Raw genomic sequence first — 23,196 nt, forward strand, 5'->3', positions numbered from 1 at the left:
AACATGTTGAGCCATCTGTTCACTCTTGTTGTCAAGTGTGTCACTCCTGTTGGCGGTTGTAGTCTCTGCAATGGTTGCGGCTGTGTTATGATGTTCTGAATATTTTATCCGCATCTGCCAAGGAACAGGAACCATTTTGTGTGTTCTCTGTTATTGTGGGTGCTAAGGTCCCAAGAGCCAAGGGCCGTTGACCTCAGCCCACCCTGAGTAGTCTCTGGGCCCCACTGGAAGGCCTTTGTACCGAGCCCTGGGGTGGGCTACACAAAGTTGTTGGTAATTTGCCTCTGGTGCTCAAACAGGTCTTCGATCTCTGCACTGTATGCGTCACCTACAAGCGAAAAAAAAGTGCATAATTACTGTATCAATGACAAACAACAGGGGAGAGATGACGATGAGAATAAGGTGTTCTGTCCTCACCTGCATGACATCCATACATGTAGGCTCTGTGTCCGTCATATTTGCACCGACATCTCATGACATTGTTCATAAAGTCTGACTCAGCCATGTCCATTGAAGGGTTTACTTCTACCTGCAAAACAACACAATCATTCACAAACGCTGTTGACAATGAGCCTCATGCAATATCACAACAGAAGATGTTTCTGACTGTGGAACTTGTAGTTGTGCGTTTCATCACTGCGACAAACATTTATTAGGAAACAGGGAAAACTGATCACTTTGTTGTTTTTCCACTTTTATCTAATATTGTATCTTGAGCTGGCCAGGCTCACGGACAAACCAAGGAATAAGTCTCCTTTCTCTACTCACTGAGAAAGCCATTTAAAATAAAGAGCACTGGGATGTAAAAATGAGGGCCTGTTATTAAACAGCACTCACGGCTGGTATTGTTTTTTATAGTCAATCCCTTTCTCATCTATAAAAAGCTGGATGACTTTTCCATACACTATTCCTATTTGTAAAGATAAATACACCACATAGTACTATCTTGTGATCTCAGCATTGGAATGATGACCACTTGGTCTAGTCTACAACTGGGCATACAACATGTGGTGGTAAAACATTTTTACAGTGTCTTATGTAAGCATGGAATATACTAGTAGATGTTTAAGGGAAGCCCATCGTAAAATATTTTATAACCCGTATGAAAACATGTAACAAAGACACTTCAAACGTGATCATGGGCTGTGTTAGAAATTCTGCTACTTTACAGCTGAGATTCAAGTAATGTGGTTTTACCAGTGTAGCCCCCTGCTCTGACAGAGGCCAACTCTGCTCTACTCCTCCCACTAAAATAGGTACGCAATAATAATGACTGAATAGCCTGAAACTTAAGTGTGTTGCAACAGAGTAGTTATGCAAAAGGATAACATGTCTGAAATCTGCCTTATTTTGAGTGCTGCTGTCATAGCCTGTCATTTGAAGAGCAGCTCTATAACTGCTGATACAACCATTCTCTTAATCTGGCCTGGTGATAATACTGAGAAGCCATTTACTCTAATAGCTGCTCTGTAAACTGCTACACCCACTTTAAGTACAGGTTCCAAACAGCTACGGGGAGAAGGAACGCACTACACTACACTAAAAAAAGAAAGGAAAACTTTTGAAAAAACTTTGTGAATGCACAAAAAGTGTCTCTTAATTTTTCAGGGTAAATTACAGTGTTGGACCAGAGTGTATGAGGCCTTAGCAGGGGGCTGGTTTAGAGGCATAAAGTGTTGCTTGGTGAGAAAGTGGCAATAAAAATAAAAACAGGGCAGGAGAAATTCCTTGGTGGCAAATTAGCCGTTCTTAATGGAAGGGGGCACTAGGTGCTGCTTGACTAGAGGGAGGCAATAGTTAATTTGGGTAATTGGTGTGTTTCATTAGCACTTGGCGGTTCAAGGGTAGGTCTTCTGAATCTATGTGCAAAGCTCAGGATCAGAAATCTGTACTTTACCAGATGAATGAAAGAACAGAGACAGAGAGAGAGAGAGAGAGAGAGAGAGAGAGAGAGAGAGAGAGAGAGAGAGAGAGAGAGAGAGAGAGAGAGAGAGAGAGAGAGAGAGAGAGAGAGAGAGAGAGAGAGAGAGAGAGAGAGAGAGAGAGAGAGAGAGACTTTTCTGATTCTGCAGCCTTACTAAAGAGCTACTCTTGCATAGTTTACCTTTAGCTTTCTGTTCGTCTGTCATATTTGTCCTGTTTTTGTCTCCTCAAATGACCCTGGCCTTTTCAAGCTCAGCTCTTCTCTCAGATTCTTTCTCTAATTTATCTCAACTCCAATGTCTGTCCTCATCTATCATTCTTTTCCTCTGTCCGCCTCCACATTGTCCTGAAGCAATGCAGTGCTTTATAATTACACCCTACTCAACATGCTTAAAATACATTCACTTGGCACATGCATCTGCACATATTATATATGTGTCACATCTATAATGAGTAAATTAAATACCCGTGCATTCAATGAAGAGTAGAGGTGTAATTACAAAAACTAAGTGTGACCTCTCGTACAAAATGGGCAACAGCAGCAATTATCAGACAGTGAGTTGCACTGTAACTGGTTGTCAACAGCTAGGATGTAATTGGCAGCATGCTAAGATCTGAGGACTACTGCATGCATACCATGGTGGGATCAGTAGTCTGAGCTGGAAATGGAGGATAATGGGAGATGGAGTCCTTGATGTGTTTTAGTAAAGTAACCACAATGACTCGACTGAGTGACCCCGGGCAAAGTAATGACAGACGGAGGAATGGCTGAGGTGATGACTGTGATGAGGGAGGTCGGTGAGTTTTACTGAAATAGACAGAAACCCTAACCATCCAGGGGGAAGTGGGAGCCTAAGAACCTCTCTCTTATGGGCTACATCCCTTTGACTGTAAAAGAGTGATTTCACATTTTAAGAAATAAGTTAGCTGTTTTTCTGTCAGAGTTAAATGAAAACATTGATTCATTGATCCATTCATATACCTGTACAGTATCTATAAAGCCACAGGCAGCAGTGTGTTAGCTTAGCTTAGCAGAAACACTGGAAGCAGGGGGAACAGCTACCAAGCCCCTCTCTACATGTGACAAAATCTAATACCAGCTCCTCTTAAGTTCATCAGTTGACAAACTGCATCTTGTTGGTTTTAATCTGTACAAAAGCTTTGGTGTGAAGAAGTCACACTGTGGTTTTTATAGGTAGTTATGTTTGTAGTTATGTTTATTAGAGAAGAATGCATTCTCTCATTTACATAAAACTCCTAGTAAGGAAGTAAAACAAAGCATGAAGTAATAATATATGATTTTTGTGCAATAATGAAACATATGCCCTAAGTGCAAAAGAGGAGAAGTAAGTGACAATGAAATGACCTCTGACCTGAAAGATGTAGTCTCCTGGCCGTACATCTGTCACGTCAACCCACTGACAATCGATATCATGGCGATAGGTATCCCAGCAGCCCACAGAAATGCCCTGGTCACCCATGTTGTAGCAAGAGAACCGCTTCTGGAGTCCTAACACATTTACATACATACACCAAAATAATTATCAATCACAACATCAAAATTAATTTAATGCTTGGCCCTCTCCGTTATTTTTACAAGCTTCCTGTATTGTGTTGGACTACATGTAATTTCTGCTTTTTCATATGAGCCATTTCATCCGTAATCTAACAAGCAAATGGAGAGTGAACAAACAACGGCAGCGATTTAATACATTAACCACAAAGTAAAAATCTAAATAGCCGTAGCTGGAATACTGATATTAATTTCCTGTTCCTAATGGGAAAGAATATTTGACTGGGAATGAATAGTGGTGAACATTACCATCAGGGCAGTACGTGTCCTCCAGACAGAAACTGGCCTTGTGTCCCTCTGCAACCCTCGTGCCATTCAGAGTCAACAGGTCGTAATGCGTGAACACCTCGATGCTGTGGTAGTGCCTAGGACGAGAGAGGGTAAAGTCCAGGTGAGAGTGTGTGTGCGTGTGTGTGTGCATTTACACTAACTGAACACTGGCTCCCTATGGCTTGTAGCCTAATGACCTCACTGCTTGAACATGAGCGTGGGTGTCACCGTAACACCTCTCACAGAAGCTTGTTTTAGCACCAGCTTGGTAGTGCTGTGTACTTATTCTGAGTGAATGGGGGGCTTTGAAACACACATCCATACCTCTGATGTGTTGTTGTAACAAACTGAGGCAGACCTGACTTGCCCATGGGCCACCCTGTGCTTTGTATTACACCGATCTGTGGTAACTGGACTTGTTCAACCGTCATTTCTGCAGACGTGTGCTGCATGGCGGCTAATGAACCTGGAGAGACGACAACACTGTTTCAGGCCACCCATAACATACTGAGACAGGTCTCACACAGCCTGTACTGTGGCCTTCAAACGACTCCTTCTTCGCTGATGACGACAGGTCTGAACGTGCTATCGTCATCTCACAAGAATCATCACACTGAAGGGAGGAAACTGAGGTAGAGGGGAATGTGTTAAGAGTCCACCTGAGGACAATATGTCATCTATTTACAACTAACGGAGAAAGTGCTGCTGAGGCCGAGTGACAGACAAAGGCTCTTTTGTCTAATGGTCGCGTCACGTTGCATGCTACCTGCAGACCCCCTTGTCATACCACATGAACCGCTGGCACAGAGATTACACTTCAGTATGTTTTCTTTCCTGGAAGCAATTGAATGCAATTAAATTAAATATAACTCAAATTACTCAACATGGAAGGAGCTACGTATGTCACTAATGCACGTACAAGCTAATTTGAACCAAGAACAGGTGTTTATACGAATATTTACAGCCCTTAAAAACCACGGTTCACCTGTATCCAGGACACTCTACCACAACCACAGTTTTCCCAAAAACACTTAAAAGGCAACTGCACTCTCCCACATATAGCAAGTATTTAAACTGTTTTCCTTGCAACAACCTACACACCCAAGCAACTATACCTGTGACACTGGTGCCAGGTCCAGCTCTCTCTTGTAGCTTTGGGTCTGAAATCGGACCGACCCAGGTTCATGATGCGGGAGGAAAAGCGCAGAAGGCGTCGGTGGCCGTAAGGCCAGTTCATCCGAGCAGCAGATGAAGACAGGCAGTTTTCCTCATTGGCACAGGTCAGCAGGTGGAGGGGTCGGTCCTCCAGGTAGGCTGTCTCCTGGACCAGCTGGGCATCCAGGACGAGGTCAGGTGCCGCTGAAGCAGGTCAGATGTGAGAAGTTATGTTAGGATTCAAACAGAAGTAGAGGAGAAGATGGGGAGCAACAGAAAGATGGCTTGACTTACTGTCCGAACAGCTGACCCCGGCAGCCTTAGTTCCACCTCCACGGGGACAATGGACATGGTTGTTGCGACGACATTGTTGAATTGAAAGCTCTGTGCCCACACAGTGAGCCCCACTGAGAAGCACATCAGCTGCATTTGGGTCACCGGTCCAGTACCAGGTCTCCTGTCAAAAAGAAGGGTGTGGGCTTGTCAAGTTTTCTGTCGCTGACCAGTTGCATAGCTTATTGTCCGTCACAGTGAATACAGGTCACTGTCACTATGGATTGGTCTCCGTGTGCTGATTTGTTTCAACACGTTTGTTTGTTCTTTTGTCGATAACTCAGACACTGCTAATGGGATTTTGTCAAATCTTGAAGGATTGATGCCTCTAACTACTCTAGTCTGACATTTTCAAAATTACACTAATTGGTTTAGAGGTGGGAGTGCTGCATAGTTTTCTCATTCAGGACATCATGCCCATCCTTTAGACTAATGATAAGACATTGGTAATAAATTGCAGGTGTATGTTGTGGCATTTTCAAAATTAACAAGGTAAAAGGGTGGAACTGCCATCATGATCAAATGAAAAAGATTGCTGCCATCTTGGCAGTAATGGATATTGTGTTGTTACCTGATGAGCACTGGCAGCGAAGCCCAGACCAAGCTGTCTGCAAACCACCATGGCCTCGTTGATGCCCCAGTTCTCACTACAGACAGAGCCCCAACGCTTGCGACCTCCAACCTCCATCAGCACCTCCACACGGCCCTCTGATGGGACTCTACCACCGGCAAGCCGCACCTAGAAATCCATTAGATCAAAAGGATTCAATGGATGATGTCGTATCAGCAAAACCCAATAAGTTTGTGTCTTGTGATGGTGTAGTTTTCACACCGTGTTCTCCATGCCGGTCTTAGGGACGTTACAGCGTACTGAGGCGTCCTGGCTGTGTTTGAATGTCCATGGCTGGACTTCCTGGAAGTAGCAGTCTAAGACGGAACGCTCTGATCCCATACACTGGACATTGTTGATATGGATTGGTCCTGTACCTGAAGAGGAAGGAAAACATGGTGGATTTAAGGACTATGTTGTAAACTAGAGAAGCTTGCTCATAACTGAAGGGTTACATTTCTATGCATTGTGCATTGAGGCCACCCACAGTAGATACACAGGCATTAGCAGCCGCTCTCACGCAAAGACGCACATGCAAGCAAGGCTCTGTATTCTCCTCACGTGAATGAGCTTTCTCTACTTTAATCCAACAATGAAAAGTAAGTTCCTATCTGTCATGACAAAATGCTCCTGCAAGCAAAGCAGCACCAGCATCTACTTTGGGCATCTGTCACACCTCATTACCACCATTCTGTTGCTTCTGGCACAACAACAACAACACTGTGTGTAGTCCACCACCCTGGGTGAACAAATAAGGCCAAATCAGTGTCGACAAAATAAAAGACTTTCACTCAAATACGTTTGTTGTATAAAACCAGATAATCTCTCAACGACATGGAAGAAAAAGCTTAAGATTTGCTGAAAACAAACAGCTGTCGACATAATGGTGAAAACAACTAACTATGGCTTTGGTGTTTTCTTAAAACAAAAGTCACAAACTGCACACTTGGAAATTGGTTAGTGTTGAAATAAACACAACCAAAACCACACAAACTTCTGAAAAAAGAGGAAAACCAACAAAGAAGGGTGAAACGAAGATGACTGAAATGATAGAAACCATACTGCAGCCTAACCCAATGTGTCCCTGCGTTGGTTTGGGTAGATTGTAGGCCTGCTACCATACTGGTCACCATGCGTGGGTTCATGTGAGTGAAAAAGACACATCTAAACCACTTCCGCCCCTATCTAAATGTTAAAGGCCACAAAGTAGATCCAAACTTCCACTGTTTAAGTTATCAACAGAAACATGGGGCCTCGAGGGCTGCTCAAAATGAACAGTGACATGCTTTTTTTAAACCTTAGTTTGGGAAATCCACAAAACCCTGAAATAAATTCCAAGAAACTGGCCACACACACTTACATACACACAAACACACACACAGTAAGTTGGGGTGTTTCAGTCCCTAATGTATAGTGCCCTATATGTACGGTATATGTACTTCGCAGTAAAAAATTACACAGTAAAAAATAACAATGTTGGTCAGGAAGGGAAATAGAAACATAGTCCCTGTAATTTAACACATGATAGTGATAAATGTAATGATGACTGGAGTTGAAGCAGATGGAGTCTGAACAGAGCTTTTCTTCACTTTCAGTTTCCTAAATGATCAAGGCTTGAATTTAGTATAAAATCGCTAAGGTTGACAGCAGCTATGGGAGCAAGAAGGGGGCATAATATAAAAGTGGTATCTTAAATTTAGTATTTACAAGACATAGGTTGAGCTTGATTACTATATAATTAGAATTGGCAGATGCCACAGATCATTTGGACAGATTAGAAAATTTGCTTAAGGGGATGGAAAGAGGGTAAGATCGGTCACATTCTTGTTGAGAATAGCACAAATAGTTGGTTAGTGGTTACAAGGGAAACCCTGTTCTTTTCCTCTCTGAAATTACACTCCGTTTTCGGCACATTAATGTAGTGTGAGTAGTGTTTTTCTTTCCGTGGAACGTCGCTTTTGATGCCTAACACAAACGTTCAGTCATTCGATAGCTCTGTTTCTCAGCCAAGTGCTTGATCGTGTAAGTTTGTAAACAGATGTTCCTGCCTGTCAGTATAGGAGAAGCCAACCAGCGTCAAACTGATGTTTCCTTTGTCAAAAGCATTTCAAAGCTGGTTATCAAGTTAGAAGATGACACAGTTAAGAGTATATGCATGACAAATCTGATGAGTGAGACTACATTCAAAGCTGCTGTCTACCACCCTTCTCAACCAGTAGAGCGCAACCTTTATCACATTTGCTTATCATAGATAATTGAGCACTCTCCTGTGGGGTCTTACTGCCACAGACTAGAAGATTTGACAGATTGAGGATTTCTCACGTACTGACACAAAGCAAGTGTACCTGAGTGTAATGCAGTGTGATGTGAGGGTGTGTTACCATCTATCCCAAAATGTTGAGGTGTTGTGAGAGTAAATTACCTGTATACATACAGTATATGAAACATTTGTCCAAAAGTACACCTAAACAATTCACTCTTTCAGAATTTGTTTCTCAGTGAGAGTTTGTCCCATCAAAGAGTCTAATTTCGGCCTTTTCCAGCATCATATAGGCCTGTGTTTATGTGGCCTTCAAGCACATGGAAAATTATATGTCCCAGTAGAATGTCAAACAAACTGCATGTTATAGAAAGGAAACTGTGAGAGGACTTTGAAGTCCAATCATCCAGCAATGGCAACATGCATGTAAGTGTGAGACAGATACAGAAAAAAGGGAGACTACTGTACTGTGAGTGTGCATGCATGTGTGTGTGTGTGTGTGGGGGGAGTCTAAAAAAAGAGCTTATGTACATACAGTTTACATATGTTAGGTGTGTTAGAGCAGTATTTTAATCGTGCAAGTCCAATAACAAACGCAAAGTGGTAGGTCTTGAGCACACGGGCTGTGTGGTCGTCTCCAAGTGCACCTGCTATTTTGGTTCATGTATGTGCAGTAGCTGAAAGTGCAAACGGACTGAGTGATGAGTATGCTGATTAACATGTAGGCCTATGTACCCCACATTGGTTAGATTAATATGATGACGGTAAGTAATAAAACTGGTTATATTGTTGGCAAATGTGACTTGGCAGAACTTGCTTCATCACTTCAAGAATAGAGTGTGAGCAGCTGATTTCTTTTTTACATTGGCACCCTGCAGCACATGTACTTTCCTCACTTCCCTTCTCCCTGTACACCAACAATCGAATCTCACAAGTCTGGAAAACTGGCAGAAAAAAATCATTCCCCTCGGGTAGCGTACACAAAACTGTACGCTGATACAATCAGGCACACAACCCTTTTCTCTCCACAGACCACCACTCTGCTGAACTGTTAAATCAGTTATGCCACAGGAATAATCCCTGTGCAGAAAGCCTGAAACACTAAAGAATTAAGTCAAACTGTAAACTGTATATTTTATGGTGCCTATAACCGGCATCCTCACAAACATAAATTAACTTACGATATTACCCAATTAAGATTTATGCAAACAGAATTTCACCCTTGGATTAATGTTTTTGACATGTGTGAAGATCTACTTGTAATAGTGTAGTATAGTAATAGTACTGTAATAGTAATACAGCACATTGTGGAGCCTGCCTGTGTGGAAGAGTACCAAGGAGTACTGAGTGAGTTGGGTAGTTCCAGATAAACAAACTGCCCTGTAATTTTTTACTTTAGATCGTACTCTTAAACTGGTGCATTATTTTGAGATGGGAATTCTTGTAAGCGGCGAAAATACACTGATTAATCGTCCCTCATTGACAACAGTGTATTGCCTGTGTCTCTGTGCAGCGCGATGCGTGGGTGTTTCTCAGTGGGGGAGAGCAGAGACCTTTCTATTGCATCCAATGTACTGGGGCATTTGTAGCTCATACAACCCCACTTCAAAAAAGCTGAAATATCGCTTTAACCACATGAACAGTTTTTAATGCCAATTAAGATACTGGTTTAATTAAAAATAGTTTATATACATTGTATAGGAGTCAGACGTGAGTAATATACGATTAAATGGAGGGTAGCCTAAACCTGCCATTTTGTCAAACCATACTGCAGCTGCAGAGCCACATCTTAATGTTTTAATTCTGAGTCTAATTTTATTACTTACACACAACCATGCATGATACACACATGCTAGCTCTTGCACGCTTGCAACACAAATGTAGCTTTGTGGTTAGTGCTGCCAAAACCTATTCTAGGTCCAAAATTGAAAGGTTTTTGGCTTCTCCTGACAATTATACACCTTTAAACCTGAACTCTAATCCAAAGACTAAAGAAGCTGATTGAAACCAGACGTTGCATGCGACACTAACTTCCCTCAGAATAGCAAACCAAACTAGATTTTAGCTCTGTGACACTCATCAAAAAGAGAGGTAGAATAAGTGACATCATCTACAGAAACCTCAATTTCAAAGGTTAAAAGGTAAAAAGGGACTCATTTGACATACACAAAAATATCCCATGTATGATCAACTAGACAGCTAAACCAGCAGACTGTCTCCCATATTTCATCTTGATCAGCATGATTAGAGACTACATCCTAGCCTGAGGCATGGGGTAACTGTTCTCATATATCGCAGGGGTGGGGACACCACTGGCACAGCTGGATACAGACTGAACCTGTGTGTCACCAAAGCTGGAAATTTGAAATCGAAGCAAAAAGACCACAGCAGTCAGTGAGTGAATGAAAAGCTTACTTGAAGTTTGAAAGATTATGTCTGTGGCTTAAGTTACCAAAGACCGAACCACCACATAAACCACCCTGGCTTATAGTGTTACACTTTGTGTGTGAATGTGTGTATGTGCGCATGTGCAAAATGTTTGTGCAGCTGGTAGCCCTGGCACAGGACTCACGTAATCACAGTGGGAAATACTGCAATCAACACATTTGCAGCCTCGCAAGGTAACATACACAGACAGACAGACAAACACACGTGTCCATACAGTATCTGATCAGTCAGCGCAGACAGGTGTGGCATCTTAGATAAGCAAAAAGACTGGAAAAGTCCCTTCGTCTTCTCTGGAATACCGTGACACAGAACGATAAACTCATTCAGACATCCAAATTGCAGACTCAAAACAACTAGATTAAATGTAGAGTTTTGCATAATTTCCAGTCCAAGTTATGTCTCTGTCGCTTACCTTGACCCATGAAAGCTCCTTGCAGGGCGTCTTTGGCTGTCCCAAAGCCCAGTTCTCTGCACACCACACTGGCTGCTGTTCGATCCCACATGTGGTCCACAATGGTCCCCCATTTACCATCTCGGAGCACTTCCACTCGGCCCTCACCCAGCCTGGGGCCAGCCTTCAGACGCACAGGCTGTACAGGGCAACAGAGAGAATATACCATAGCTTATTCTTAGGGGCAGTTTCAAATCATACTGTATTGTACTCTGCTTGTGTAGACCTGACTTTATTATTCTTACCACAACTGGATAAGGGGCCTGAGGTCTTCCTGAGGACATACGAGCAAACTGAGGCCCTGGCACACACTTGACTACTGCATGTCTCCCGTTCTTACAAGGGGAGGGACTACGTGGGATTGACAACTGAGCATGACACTCGGACAGGGAGTTCTCGGTGCCCAGACAGTGAACTTTTTCTACCCAAAATCCCTTCTTCTTTGCCATGACGCTCAATCTGGAGAGAAACAAAATCACATTTTTAGAACTATATATTTAAGATCCCAAGACACTTGGCTTTAAATCTTCAACATCTCCCAATTGCATTAAATATTTATGACTTAGTTTGACCCGATCAAAGTTAAATATGGGGGAAAACATCCCTCCTTAGTGTTTACTAACATTGAAAATTTGGTTAATCTGCTTTCATCAGAACTGTTTGGGTTTGGTTTGATCTGATTTGACTGTGCTGGAAACACAAGCAAACAACACACTAGAGGTCGACCGATTAATCGTTTTGGCCGATTAATCGGCGCCGATAGGACGTTTTACAAACTATCGGAATCAGCTGAACTTGGTTCCGATAGTGGCCGATGGCTGCAGTTTTTTCCACAGCGCCATAAACTGCTTCTTCCCTGCCGCTCTCTGTCTCTCTGATCACTGAGGGGCGGGGCTGCTCTTCACACACACACACAGAGCATGGGAGAGAGAGAGACGGGGGTGTGCAGCGGCAGCAGAGGAGAAGTGACCGTCACTTCTCAGGGTAGGTGCGGTGCGACCGCACTAAGAGAGAGGCGGCAGGTGGAGGGGCTGACTGGAACGAAACTCTCTTGTTATTTAATGAGAAACACTGTAGTATTTTCTCTTAATCACAGGGTCCCTGCATAGATAATTTGGTGGCGGCTGCCACGCTAAATATCTCACCGCCACCAGTTCACGAGTCAGTGTTTTTTTTTTTTTTTCCCTCCGGCTTTTTGTGCTTTTATTTTGAAAGGACAGCTAGAGAGAGACGGGAAGGAGGAAGAGAGAGCGCCGCTACAGCTTCAGAGTTGGGGCAGACGCACAATAATGGCTCTTTACACTACAAAGTTGGGCTCGACTGGGCTCTACTCGACTTGGTTTAGGTCCTGTTCCATAACAGCCGAGTTCCTCCTCAGCGGGGACGGGGTCGTCATATCACGGCCGCTACGTGCGTCTCGCTCTCTTTTTTCTCTCCTCCCGTCAGCTCCAAACACACTCGTCCAACTCGATCACGATCATTACAGCGTGGTTTTTCTTTTTACAGTCTATGGGTTTTCCACACAGTAGGCTAATTGTAGTGAAACAGTCACCTGTTCATGTACGGCGTAAACACACCACGAGCTAACGTCCTGTTTAGTTACAGTCTCCTCTCCTGCAGCGTCACGTCCTCACTACAGCTGATCAGTGTAAACAAACTCTAGTGTGGAGTTCGGCTGTTCCTCACTCACAGGGTCCAGGGACGATTCAGTGTCCCACATCCTTTAGTTTTACACTAGCTAATAGCTATATGTTATTATTTTAAAAAAAAAATTAAATTAAAAAAAAAATATTAATATTTTTTTTTTTTCGTGGGGGGGGGGGGGGGGGGGGGTATCGGCCGATTAATCGGCTATCGGCTTTTTCCTGCTCCAAACTATCGTTATTATATCGGAATTTAAAAATCCACTATCGGTCGACCTCTACAACACACAATCACGATGTGATGCAAATGTAGCAAAAGTTAAGTGTTTGTGTAGGATCCCATCAAAATAAATAAGAATCTGAATGAAAAATATAGTTATACTTTGAAGGCAAGGAAGTTAAACTTATTAGGGTCATTCCGCCAAAAGAGTGCCATTTGCTCATTGTAACTCTTAAAAATTAAACTTCATTTTTCATCCCATTTCAGTATAGAATTTTTTAATATACACATTTACTCATTCAAAATGAGTACTGGTCAATCTCAGGCTACTTTATTTAATTTATTGCTGCTTTTATCATTGCATTTTTGAAGAAAAAGTAACAGCAATGAGGGTAACATCAATGAGTTTTTAGCATAAAATCAGCAATTGTGTGAAATCTAGCCAAATAGCATCTATACTAATAGCCTGAGCACACAGAGCACATTCTTAGGATTTAACTGAATATTTCACTTTTGATATCAACAAACACTGTCTTGAGATAATTTAGGTAACAGGAATGAGTTTTAAGAGTGACTGACCCTGACATAGCTACAATATCATTCAATTTCAGGAAAAATAAATTACAGAATTTAATGTTGGTCTTCCCATGACTTTCAAAAGACCTAAATGATGTCACTTCCAGCAGAACATGTCACTGGTGGAATGGTCCAAAACTTTTAGAGTGTAGAATGTGTTCCGGTAACAGCACTGAGTGAAAACCTGGGGACGGGACTAAAATGTGAATTTTAACCAAAATATAATTAGGTTTTAATTTAAAAAATGTTATATAAGTGTAGATATAATAATAAGTCACACTAATATGCAAAAACAATGAGATTTTAGAAGGATTTTATTCATAATGCATTGTGGTAAACTATAGCGTTTGGCTCTGGGGACATGCAACAAAGGCTATGTTTCAGTGCTTTGAAAGCCTTTTTATAGTAATTAAAAATTATATATCTTTAATTTCTACAGTGATTCATGTGTATGGTGCTTTGTTTATTAATTAAATGCAATTTATATTATATTATTACATGTTTTTATACATGTAATATGCTGGGGACAGAAATGGCACTCTTTTGGTGGAATCGCCTTAATAGACCATTATCTCAGTTCTAAAATGGTAATGTATGGCAAAGAAACGTTTCATTACCTTGTTGAAGGATCTGCAACCTTAGTATCCCATATTTTCCTGTGAGAGAAAAAACAGAAATGGATGTTAGTTTGGCCAGCTCAAGACACAGAAGCACCTGTAGCATCTATTTTGTGTTTCATATGTAACCTGTGGTATTTGTGCCACAGAGAGTAGTTACTGATGACTTGAAATTGAAACAGCTCAGGGACACAGAATGAGCTATTCACGTGGCATTATGGAGTGTGTTAAGTAAGGTACAGTGATGGTAACAGCTGGTAGTTTGAGGAAAAGTTGACAGTTTCCCTCAGCATTTTCTGTCCTTCTTACTTCATGGGCTATGAAGGATACAGTATGTTTCCATCTGGAATCCGTGCTGCTTGCTATTTACTCTATTTATGTTTAGTTTAAGTGGCCAGTGTATCATAAGGCAACAGTGCTTCCTGTACCCACTAATATACTGTAAGGATAAGTGCTGTGCTGGGTAATTTTACCCAAATTAGCCACATTTACTTTACAAAAACTAACAAAGACCTTTTGAATGTAAGACTTTTGTAATGCTTGTTGCAATACAACAGACATGTGTCCACAACTGCAGGATGTCAGGACTATAAAAGGATAAAAAAAACAAAACAAAAAAAACCACAAGATATTTTGAACTATGTCGTTAGACTGCAAAGCCACTCATAGTCCAAAAAAAATCATAACATTCAACATCAGTGATGTACAACATTTCTGGGAAAACAGGGTTTGACCAGGCACGATATACAAACAAAAAGTCTGGCACAACGCTGTGCTGCACGACTGAGAAATGCAAGAACCAAAGAGACATTTATGCACCAAGTAGTCGGGCTGACTCGAGAGCGATGGAGAGGAAAGCCTTCTGTTCTCTTGGCAGACACACAGAGCAGATGTGCCAAACCATGCCAGGGCATCCTCAAACCACTGCAAAGTGCATGCACCATCACCGACATTCACATGAATTACATCAAAACACTCAAGAGATGCACACGCTACAGCATGAATACACACATACACACAAACATGCATTTTTTCAAGTCTAAATTCTAAAGAGCTTCACATCCAGCAAGGTATCACAGGTGTTGGATGCTCAAATGGTTTACAGGCTGTTTTTGGCTACAGTGAAGAAATGTTCATTAAAATAAACTCCATGTATGAAAGCGCAGGCAGGTCAATATTTGTATTTCTGACATGAACTCTAAACATTCCCGTAAAGTTAAGGCAGGCAACCTTAAAAACAAACTGATCCTTAGTGTTGGAATCAAGAGAGGCATTGTCACTGACATGATGTTATGTCAATGGTTGCGTGAAGTCACGGGCTGCTGACTGTACACTTTCCAAAAGCACGTAACAACTTGTTTCCTGATGCTGTAAGTCACTAGAAAAGACCTCTCATCCAAAATATCAGTAGTTGGAAAAGTAAGGGAAAATACTTGGACGATGCGCTATTGAAAATGAGTATACATTCAATTTAGCAATCATTTTGCAAACAGGGGTGTTTTGCAATTTGCAGATGCTATTTCAGAACACCACTTTTCAAATGGTCCTCAGGTCACTTTCAGGTCCATTTGAAACATAAATACATCTCTGAGGAGCTTCAATTATAAACATCTGTGAATGAAATCTCAACAGCTTAAATAGCCTCGCCTGCTACATTTCAAAGCTCTGTCAAACTTTTGACTTGATGAGGCAGAAAAATCCCATAATTTTAAAACATGTGGATGACTCTAAATAAAACTTTGGCACGGGACCGACTGTAAATTGCGACTGACACATTGTATAGAATTTAACACTTATTCTTTAAAGTGCCTTGAATTACACTTGTAAAATATTCTAAATGTGTCTACCATGTGGCTCTGCAGTAACATGTCAATGTGAAGCATGCACACACAGACATTTTCCCATAAGGCAAAGATGTCTGTGACTTGTTTGTGACCTCACCACAGACCAATCAGCTAACCATTTTCCCTCTTCAGAAACCAACAGGACTACTACGCAGGCTATAAATGATACCTCCAGGTCTTTCATTTGACTGAATTTCAGCAGTTTGTTAATTTTGAACGCCATTCAAAATGATTAAATACCACTTTTTAAATTATAAATAAATTCATTAAAAACCAGGTCTTTCTCTTACATATGAGGGATATAAGTAGTAATACGGTGTAAGTATAGACAGCCTCAGTAATAGTTTGTTTTCCAACTCCATAGCATTCATCAGTCTTGCTTAGCCAAACAGTGTATGCAGCACTTGTTGTGGAGCCAAGAGAACAGAGGCTAATGATAGGGAGTCCCGCCCGCCTGTTAAAAGACAAGCATTATACCACTGTTTGGCTTTTATCACATTCACACTACTCCCTGATGTTATTTCTAGGTTGTCTTGTAAGGCTAAAAACAAAATCAATGTATATTTTATTTGCTTGATTATTTGCTAAATAGTAAAGCAATAATCTTGGTGTGAATGGGATTTAAAATACGAATTGCATTGCCCATAGAAACTCTTTAGTATTTTTTTTTATCACTTTCAGGGAACTCGTAATTGCATCTGCATTTTATTTGCATTTTTTTCTATTTGTTCCACCACAAGATTCTGAGCTCTTATTGTCTCACAGAGGGCTTGTTGACTACACACAGTAGTGGCTAGTATCTTCTTCAGCAGAAAACACAATCATTTTTGGATGCTTGGGAACATGTTATCGGTGTAGAAATCCTCATTTTACTATAATCTTTATCTCTCTATCTTAAAAAGATATTGGCATTTATTACAATGACAATTGGAACATTTTTTTTCTCGGAGCATGTGCTGAAGCCAACATTAAATATTTTAAAATATAATTTTAGAGTATCTATGGAAAGGGTCTTGCATGTGAAATAAATGTTTGTATGCAAAAAGTGATTTAAAAAAATCTGTTTGCTTCAGTTCTGTTTTTACAGCTGGATTCAACAGTCTGTTGCTAACCACAAAAATCCAGTGGCATGCATACAGAAATTGAAATATGGGAAAAATAAATTAGAGAGAAGATCCTTGAGAAAGATCGCAAAGACATCAGACAGGAAAACCAAAATTGGTCACAGAAAATGTCACCCAAAAGCCTGGAAATGATACCCTCATCATAAGAAAAATTCAGCTGAGACATAATTAAACATAAAGTCCCCAAATCACTATGGTGACAGAGGAAGACAGACAGCTGCTGACACAGCAGGCTGTGCTGCAAACTGCAGCTGTAATTGGACATATTTCACACGAGCAAGCGAAAATCTGGCTCGTCTGACTGCTGCTCGTGTTCTTCTTCTCCGACTCCTCTTTCTCTTCCTACTCTCTTCCCCCTCACACACGATCTATGTCTTACTCTCTCTCTCACACACACGGCTATAATTGGGGGTGTTTTTTTTCACTCTCAGCAGAAACCCCGGAGAGCCTTGGTCCTGACCAACCTGTAATTACAGCATCTTCAGAGTCACGTCCAAGAGACACAAGAAGCTGAGAGACATGGCATGGTCTGAGATTTCTAAGAATGGACTGAGAGACTTGGAGCAAGGTGGAGAAACGGGGGGGGGGGGGGGGGGGGGGGGGGGGGTGACAGCGGCTAAATTTGGTCAAACCATGCAATACAATCCTAAGCTGTCTTGGCAAATGGTAAAGTGGAAGATGTTACATGACAACTGAACATTATGATGTCTCACACACAACTCTTTCTCTGTGACTTTGCTCACATTTTGTAATTGTAATTACAGTGGCAATTTCAGTCATAGAGCAAGCCTTACAATTACCCATAAGTCCAGGCTGAAACAGAATGAACTGTTTTCCAAATAGTCTTCTGCTTAATGTTGGTCGTATATAAACATCTCATTTACAGCAGCACAGATAAGGCTCCATCTTTATTTGAGAAACCAAATGCTGTAAAATAAGTGGAGTACATCACTGGTAGCTGTGGGACTTTTGGGCGTCTTAAGTCTTAAGTCAAAAACATGTAGTGAGAGAGAACAAATAAGCATCTGTGGGGATAAAAAACAGGTACAGATTTGGATACAAACACATCATCGTGGTTCAGACCAGTATAGCGCCTGAGGCTTCAGCAAAACAGCAGGTCATACACAGGACAGGCAAACCAAGATATATCAAGCCACAGCCGCCTCCATATAGCCATATATTTTACACACACAATGAAAAATCAACATAATTTTTTGCCCAAACTGTGCATTTAGAAGCAGATATGCTGAGTGAATAGATTATCCACCTTGTTGTGGCTTAGGGCAGATTAAAAGAGCAGGAGTGCTATTGTTTAAGTGTCTTTTCTTGACCTTAGAGGGAGATTTAAAAACAACATCCTGAAACAGCCAGTGAACAGCTTCCCCGCAGGCTTCACTCCAAGCCCTTCAAGCTACAGCAGCCCTGTCCTTTGTCATATCTCTCTTCTTGGTGAGCAGCCAAATCTCTTGTTGCAGCCATTCAAATCTACCCATATAATTCCTCACTCAGCTGTTAACTTGTACTTTTCCTCTCTCCTTCTTTGCATTAAATATCGAATCTTCTTTGCGATAGAAAATCGAAGAGGGGCATGAAAAGCATCACACCTGCAATGCGGGGGAAGCCTTGCTCTAATAAATGATCCTGTATGGGACGTGTACAGAGTCAGGCTGGGCTGTTCAACGACAGCTCATTCTGAGGACCGTTTTATTACCAAAGATATGATGCCTGATGATGCCCTCCTACAACAATAGAATCCAGTTATAGCTTCACTGTGTCCCCAATAACACAAAGTTCAGTAGTGATAGCTTAATTCAAGGGCAATGCAGAAATACTGTAGGGGGGCGAGTGTGCTCCAATAGGAGAGTTTGTCAAGTCAATAAAAAGTTAGAAAAGTCTATAAAACAAATACGTTACCCCTTCAACAGTTACAGCCTTCAGTAGCTTGAGGAATCTAGCAACTAGAGTATAGAGCAGATGTTGCGGTCTGTTGCCAGTTGAGTCAGAATAACCCCTGGCCAAAAGAGGCAAGGAATAGCTAAACTGTGAATCACCTAGAGCCAGAAGCTCTCCAGGAGAAGATCCAACTAGGTCCCCCTTCCACTGACGACAGAAAATGGTCAGACACTATTTATTCTTAACATAGCAATGGAGTAATTCTGCTAATGTGTGGTCCTACTGTGGTCAAAGAGTAGAGCCTTCCCCAAAAACCACAGTCAGTTTTTTTTTACAGGAGAGGAAATGTAGATGTATGTACAACGGGCAAAAGGAGACACCTAAAAGCAATTTAAGCGCATGTGTCATCTGTACAGTTTGTGTGTGAGTGTGAGAATGTGTTTCAGGATGGTTCTTTAATTGTTACTTTTTAAGACAAAATTAAACATTTTTACATTTCCTTGCTCCCTACAGAAAGTATTTAAATAAGATCTGTAACACACACACAGGCAGCATCACACACTGTTGCATTACCGGTGAATAGATGCATGGCTGCCTCAAGCCTCCCGAGCCTTCCCTGCCAATAAGACCAATCGCTTTACAAGGATCCTCATCCCACTCCTCTATACTGAACTCTGTGACACACATGGTATCGATGGGACAGTTAAAGTACAATCAATGGTGATATTACACCCCTCGGCATGGGAATCTAAAAGTTAAAGTGGGGCTGTTTGTCTGAGACCTGCGAGTTGAAGATAGCATCAGAGAAACACAGGGAACGAGAGTGAGAGAGAGGCAATGAGGTGAGGAGAGGTGATTTGCCTAGAGAGAGGTGCAGAGAAAGGGCAGTAGAGAGGGTACAGGGATCCCTTTATCATCATTGTGAGGCTAAGGATGGGAGGGGGAGTAAAGAGGGACAGTAGCTGGGGGAGGAAGATAAGGCCAATGAAAGGCCTTTATTCAAAGTTGCTTTCAACGGGATGCCATTGTTGTGTTTTTTTATTCTTCTGGATGTGCTTATTCATTTCACAATGGGACAAATGGCCTAGCATGTTGCCCTTGTGAACTACAGTCAATAGCCACATGTCTCATTTGTGTCATTCCCAGTGGAGGAGAGCAGCAAGAGCGATTCATACTCACTTATATGTTTTAGCATTGTGTTGCGTCGCCTCTGGAAAGCCAAGCATCCCGCACACAACCCGGCTGCTGTTGAGACTCCAACCCATGTCACAAACTTGCCTCCATCTCCCAGCATGCTTCACTTCCACCACACCCTCTGTCATCAGCGTTTTCCTCTTGGTAGCCATGAGGATGGGACGAAGACGGACCTCCTCGATCCGCACTTTACCCTGACTCTGAAATCACACATAATATCTACTGTTAAAGGTGTACAGAAAAGAAAATTTAATTTGAGCCCACTCTGGATCATAAAATTAATGTAATAACTCATATTTCAGACGATGTAGGCCAAACTTTGTGCAAAATTCTATTTTTGAGTAAATCCAGGAGTGTGTTTTTTTTTTCCGCATTGGATAATGCAGACGCACGGATTATACGTCAGCCTGTACACGATTCATCAGCCACTGATATTGGATCTGTCATCCGTCATTCAAACGTCTGAGACACACACACACACACGGAGCTCGGGCTCGCCCCAAACTTTGAATATCCCGCCCGCTCGATAACGACCAATCAAATTAGTTTTCCTTACTCGGGTAAACAACTCGGCGTGACAAACAGGACAAACGGCCATTTCTGTACACCTTTAAATATCTTTCTAAGAAGAGCACAGAAATGTATCAGAGGTAAACAGCCGTACCGGGTAGTTGTGGTGTCTCTGGAACCTGGGGATCTCTTGTTGATGTCCGTTTCCGTAGTAGCCGTATGATGGATGTCTGCGGGTGTCCACAGCGCCCTGCCACTGAGGAGCCGGGCTGCCATTGGGCCTGGCAGCGGTGGTGTAGCCTCTGCTGGCTGTCTGATCCGGTCTGCGCTCGGTGGCGCACACCACCCCCAAGTCCTCAGAGTGTTTACAGTCATTCACCCCCCAGCCGTTGTGTTTGCAGTCCTTCAGGGACTTCTCCGTGCCTTCACAGCGTACATTATCCATCCATATTGGGCCTTGTGGAAGGATAAACAATTCATTACTTCAGTCACTGTGATTTTCATTGTTTGTTCAATAGACCGACTGGGCAGTGCATCTACACAAGGGCCCGAATCAGTTCCTAAACACCCAACACTTGACTTTTACTGGCAGGCTGATTTAGGGTTGCACCTTAGCGGTGTGTTTAGCAGTAGATACACAGTATTTTACAAGGCAGGGTGCTGTAGATCCTGCTCCTTGAATCCATTCAACCTTCTCTGTAATTTGGATTTAAAAGCAGCAGTAAAGAATGTCCATAAACCACAGCAAGTGTTGCACAACTCTGGCAAGTGAATGCTGTTATTATTCTAAAACAAATGCCCTTTTTCGGCCCATATATTTGCTCTGCCAGCCTGCCAGGCGACCTTAACAAGATGTAGACTCCAATCCCACAACAAGTTATCTTTGTCACTTTATGATGCCAGTTGTATCTTAATTGGTGGTCTTTTCATGAAGCCATGTATACACTTAATGAGCTGTGGGACACACACTGTAGCATGGAATTTTTGGGAGATACTGTAGTTTGGAGCATAATGGTAAGGTATGTATGGCTCCCATTGAGTCATCCTAAACTATTTAAGATGTTAATCAGAGTAGACTTGTCATAGCAGGAGAGGCCTGGGTGTAATTACTATGATTAAGGTGGCTCTGCTCTAATTAAGTGTGTCAGTAGGCCTTGTGCTAGTCTGGCAGGGTTTGGAGACTAGTGAAAGCTAAAGCTTAACGGCCGTAGCCCATATTGATATTATCAATTACACTTGTGTCTTCCAATGCTAACAGCTGCCAAAATGTCATTACAGGTAAACAATTTTAGTGGCTTAATTGCAATTCACTCACCCTCTCCTTCTCCATACTTTGCGCTGTGTGCCCAGGTGATGCCGCCCTGGAAGCCCAGCTCTCGGCACACCACGTTGGCCAGTTTGATGTTCACTTCATCATCGCAGACGGTCCCCCAGGTGTTGTTGTGCAGCACCTCCACGCGCCCTTCGTGCGCCTCGCGCGCATAGTTGCCCGCCAAACGCACCTTGGCTGCGGGCGCGCGCGCCGACCTGCGCTGAGAGGACGCGGTCCGCCGAGGGTCAGCGCGAGCGGGACAGCAGAGAGACACGAGGAAGAGGAAGAGGACGAGGACGAAGCTGAAGCAGAGGGCGCGGGTCATCGTGACGGAGAGGAGGGGGCCTGCAGGTAAAGGTTCAAACAGTCTCCATGAGTCAGTTTATTCTACTTTTGTTCACTAGTGTTTGTGACGTCGCAGTTATTTAGACCAGTAGAGCCATTTAACTGGCTTGTAAATCAAGAAGCTACATGCTGGTTTCCCTATAATGAAAACCATCAATTCAATTCCAGATACTCCCCTGGGACTTGAACTACTACTGCATGAAGATTTCAGAGTAACTCCTCAAGGAGCCTGAGCAGCCTGGTTATTAAACGGACCAACGGTGACATCCTCTGGACAAAAATATTCAGGTAGTCGAAGGCAAGAAAAAAAAAGCATCCACCGGCATGCTCTTTCGTTATCAAGCAACACACGTGCTGATGTGACAGTTACCACTTCGGTAGAAACTGAGTGCAGACGGGCACAGAGATACTTACCCGCATTTGATCTCAGTCAGTGCCACAGTATAAATGTTGCAGTGATACAATGGAAGCCAAAACACATACTTGTGTCTCGTGTCAAACGTAAGCATATAATTAGAGACACACTGGCGCACGTTTGTATTGCAATTCCCCCATGAATAAACATCCCCCAAGGCCAACTAACCAGACAGAAACATGAGGCAGGTTTTAACTGGAGGTTAACAAGTGTCACAGCCAAACAAGAAGGCGGCGGTGGAGACAGACACTGATACACTACATCACTGCAGGCCACAGGACTACACTCAGCTCAAAATACACAAAATCCACTTTTCTGGTGATAAAATTAAAAAGAAACAAACCAACAACAAGCAAACAGTCTCAAGTAAATTACAGTGAAAAAAAATCTAGTTTCTATTACATAAAACCTCATAGCTGTAGTTGCTTCTTGAAAACACAATGTAAAACAAATACTCTACGAATGTTTGAGCTTTTGCAG

At 42.3% G+C, this 23,196-nt stretch overlaps 1 protein-coding gene across 1 annotated transcript; it reads right to left on the reverse strand.

The window, feature by feature from the left end:
• Window positions 1-257: 257 nt before the first annotated feature.
• Window positions 258-22,281, reverse strand: loxl4 (lysyl oxidase-like 4; the record flags this gene model as incomplete). The annotated part of the gene is made up of 14 exons (XM_083987587.1): window positions 258-328; window positions 418-529; window positions 3,297-3,433; window positions 3,746-3,861; window positions 4,882-5,125; window positions 5,216-5,378; window positions 5,826-5,993; window positions 6,087-6,241; window positions 10,985-11,162; window positions 11,269-11,482; window positions 14,080-14,118; window positions 20,120-20,328; window positions 20,799-21,100; window positions 21,960-22,281. 14 exons carry the CDS (start codon window positions 22,279-22,281, stop codon window positions 258-260), a joined length of 2,430 nt encoding a protein of 809 aa, XP_083843713.1.
• Between the last annotated feature and the right edge of the window lie 915 nt (window positions 22,282-23,196).

This window comes from Trachurus trachurus (assembly GCF_905171665.1).
Source record: "Trachurus trachurus genome assembly, chromosome: 15".
NCBI classification, from domain to species: domain Eukaryota; kingdom Metazoa; phylum Chordata; class Actinopteri; order Carangiformes; family Carangidae; genus Trachurus; species Trachurus trachurus.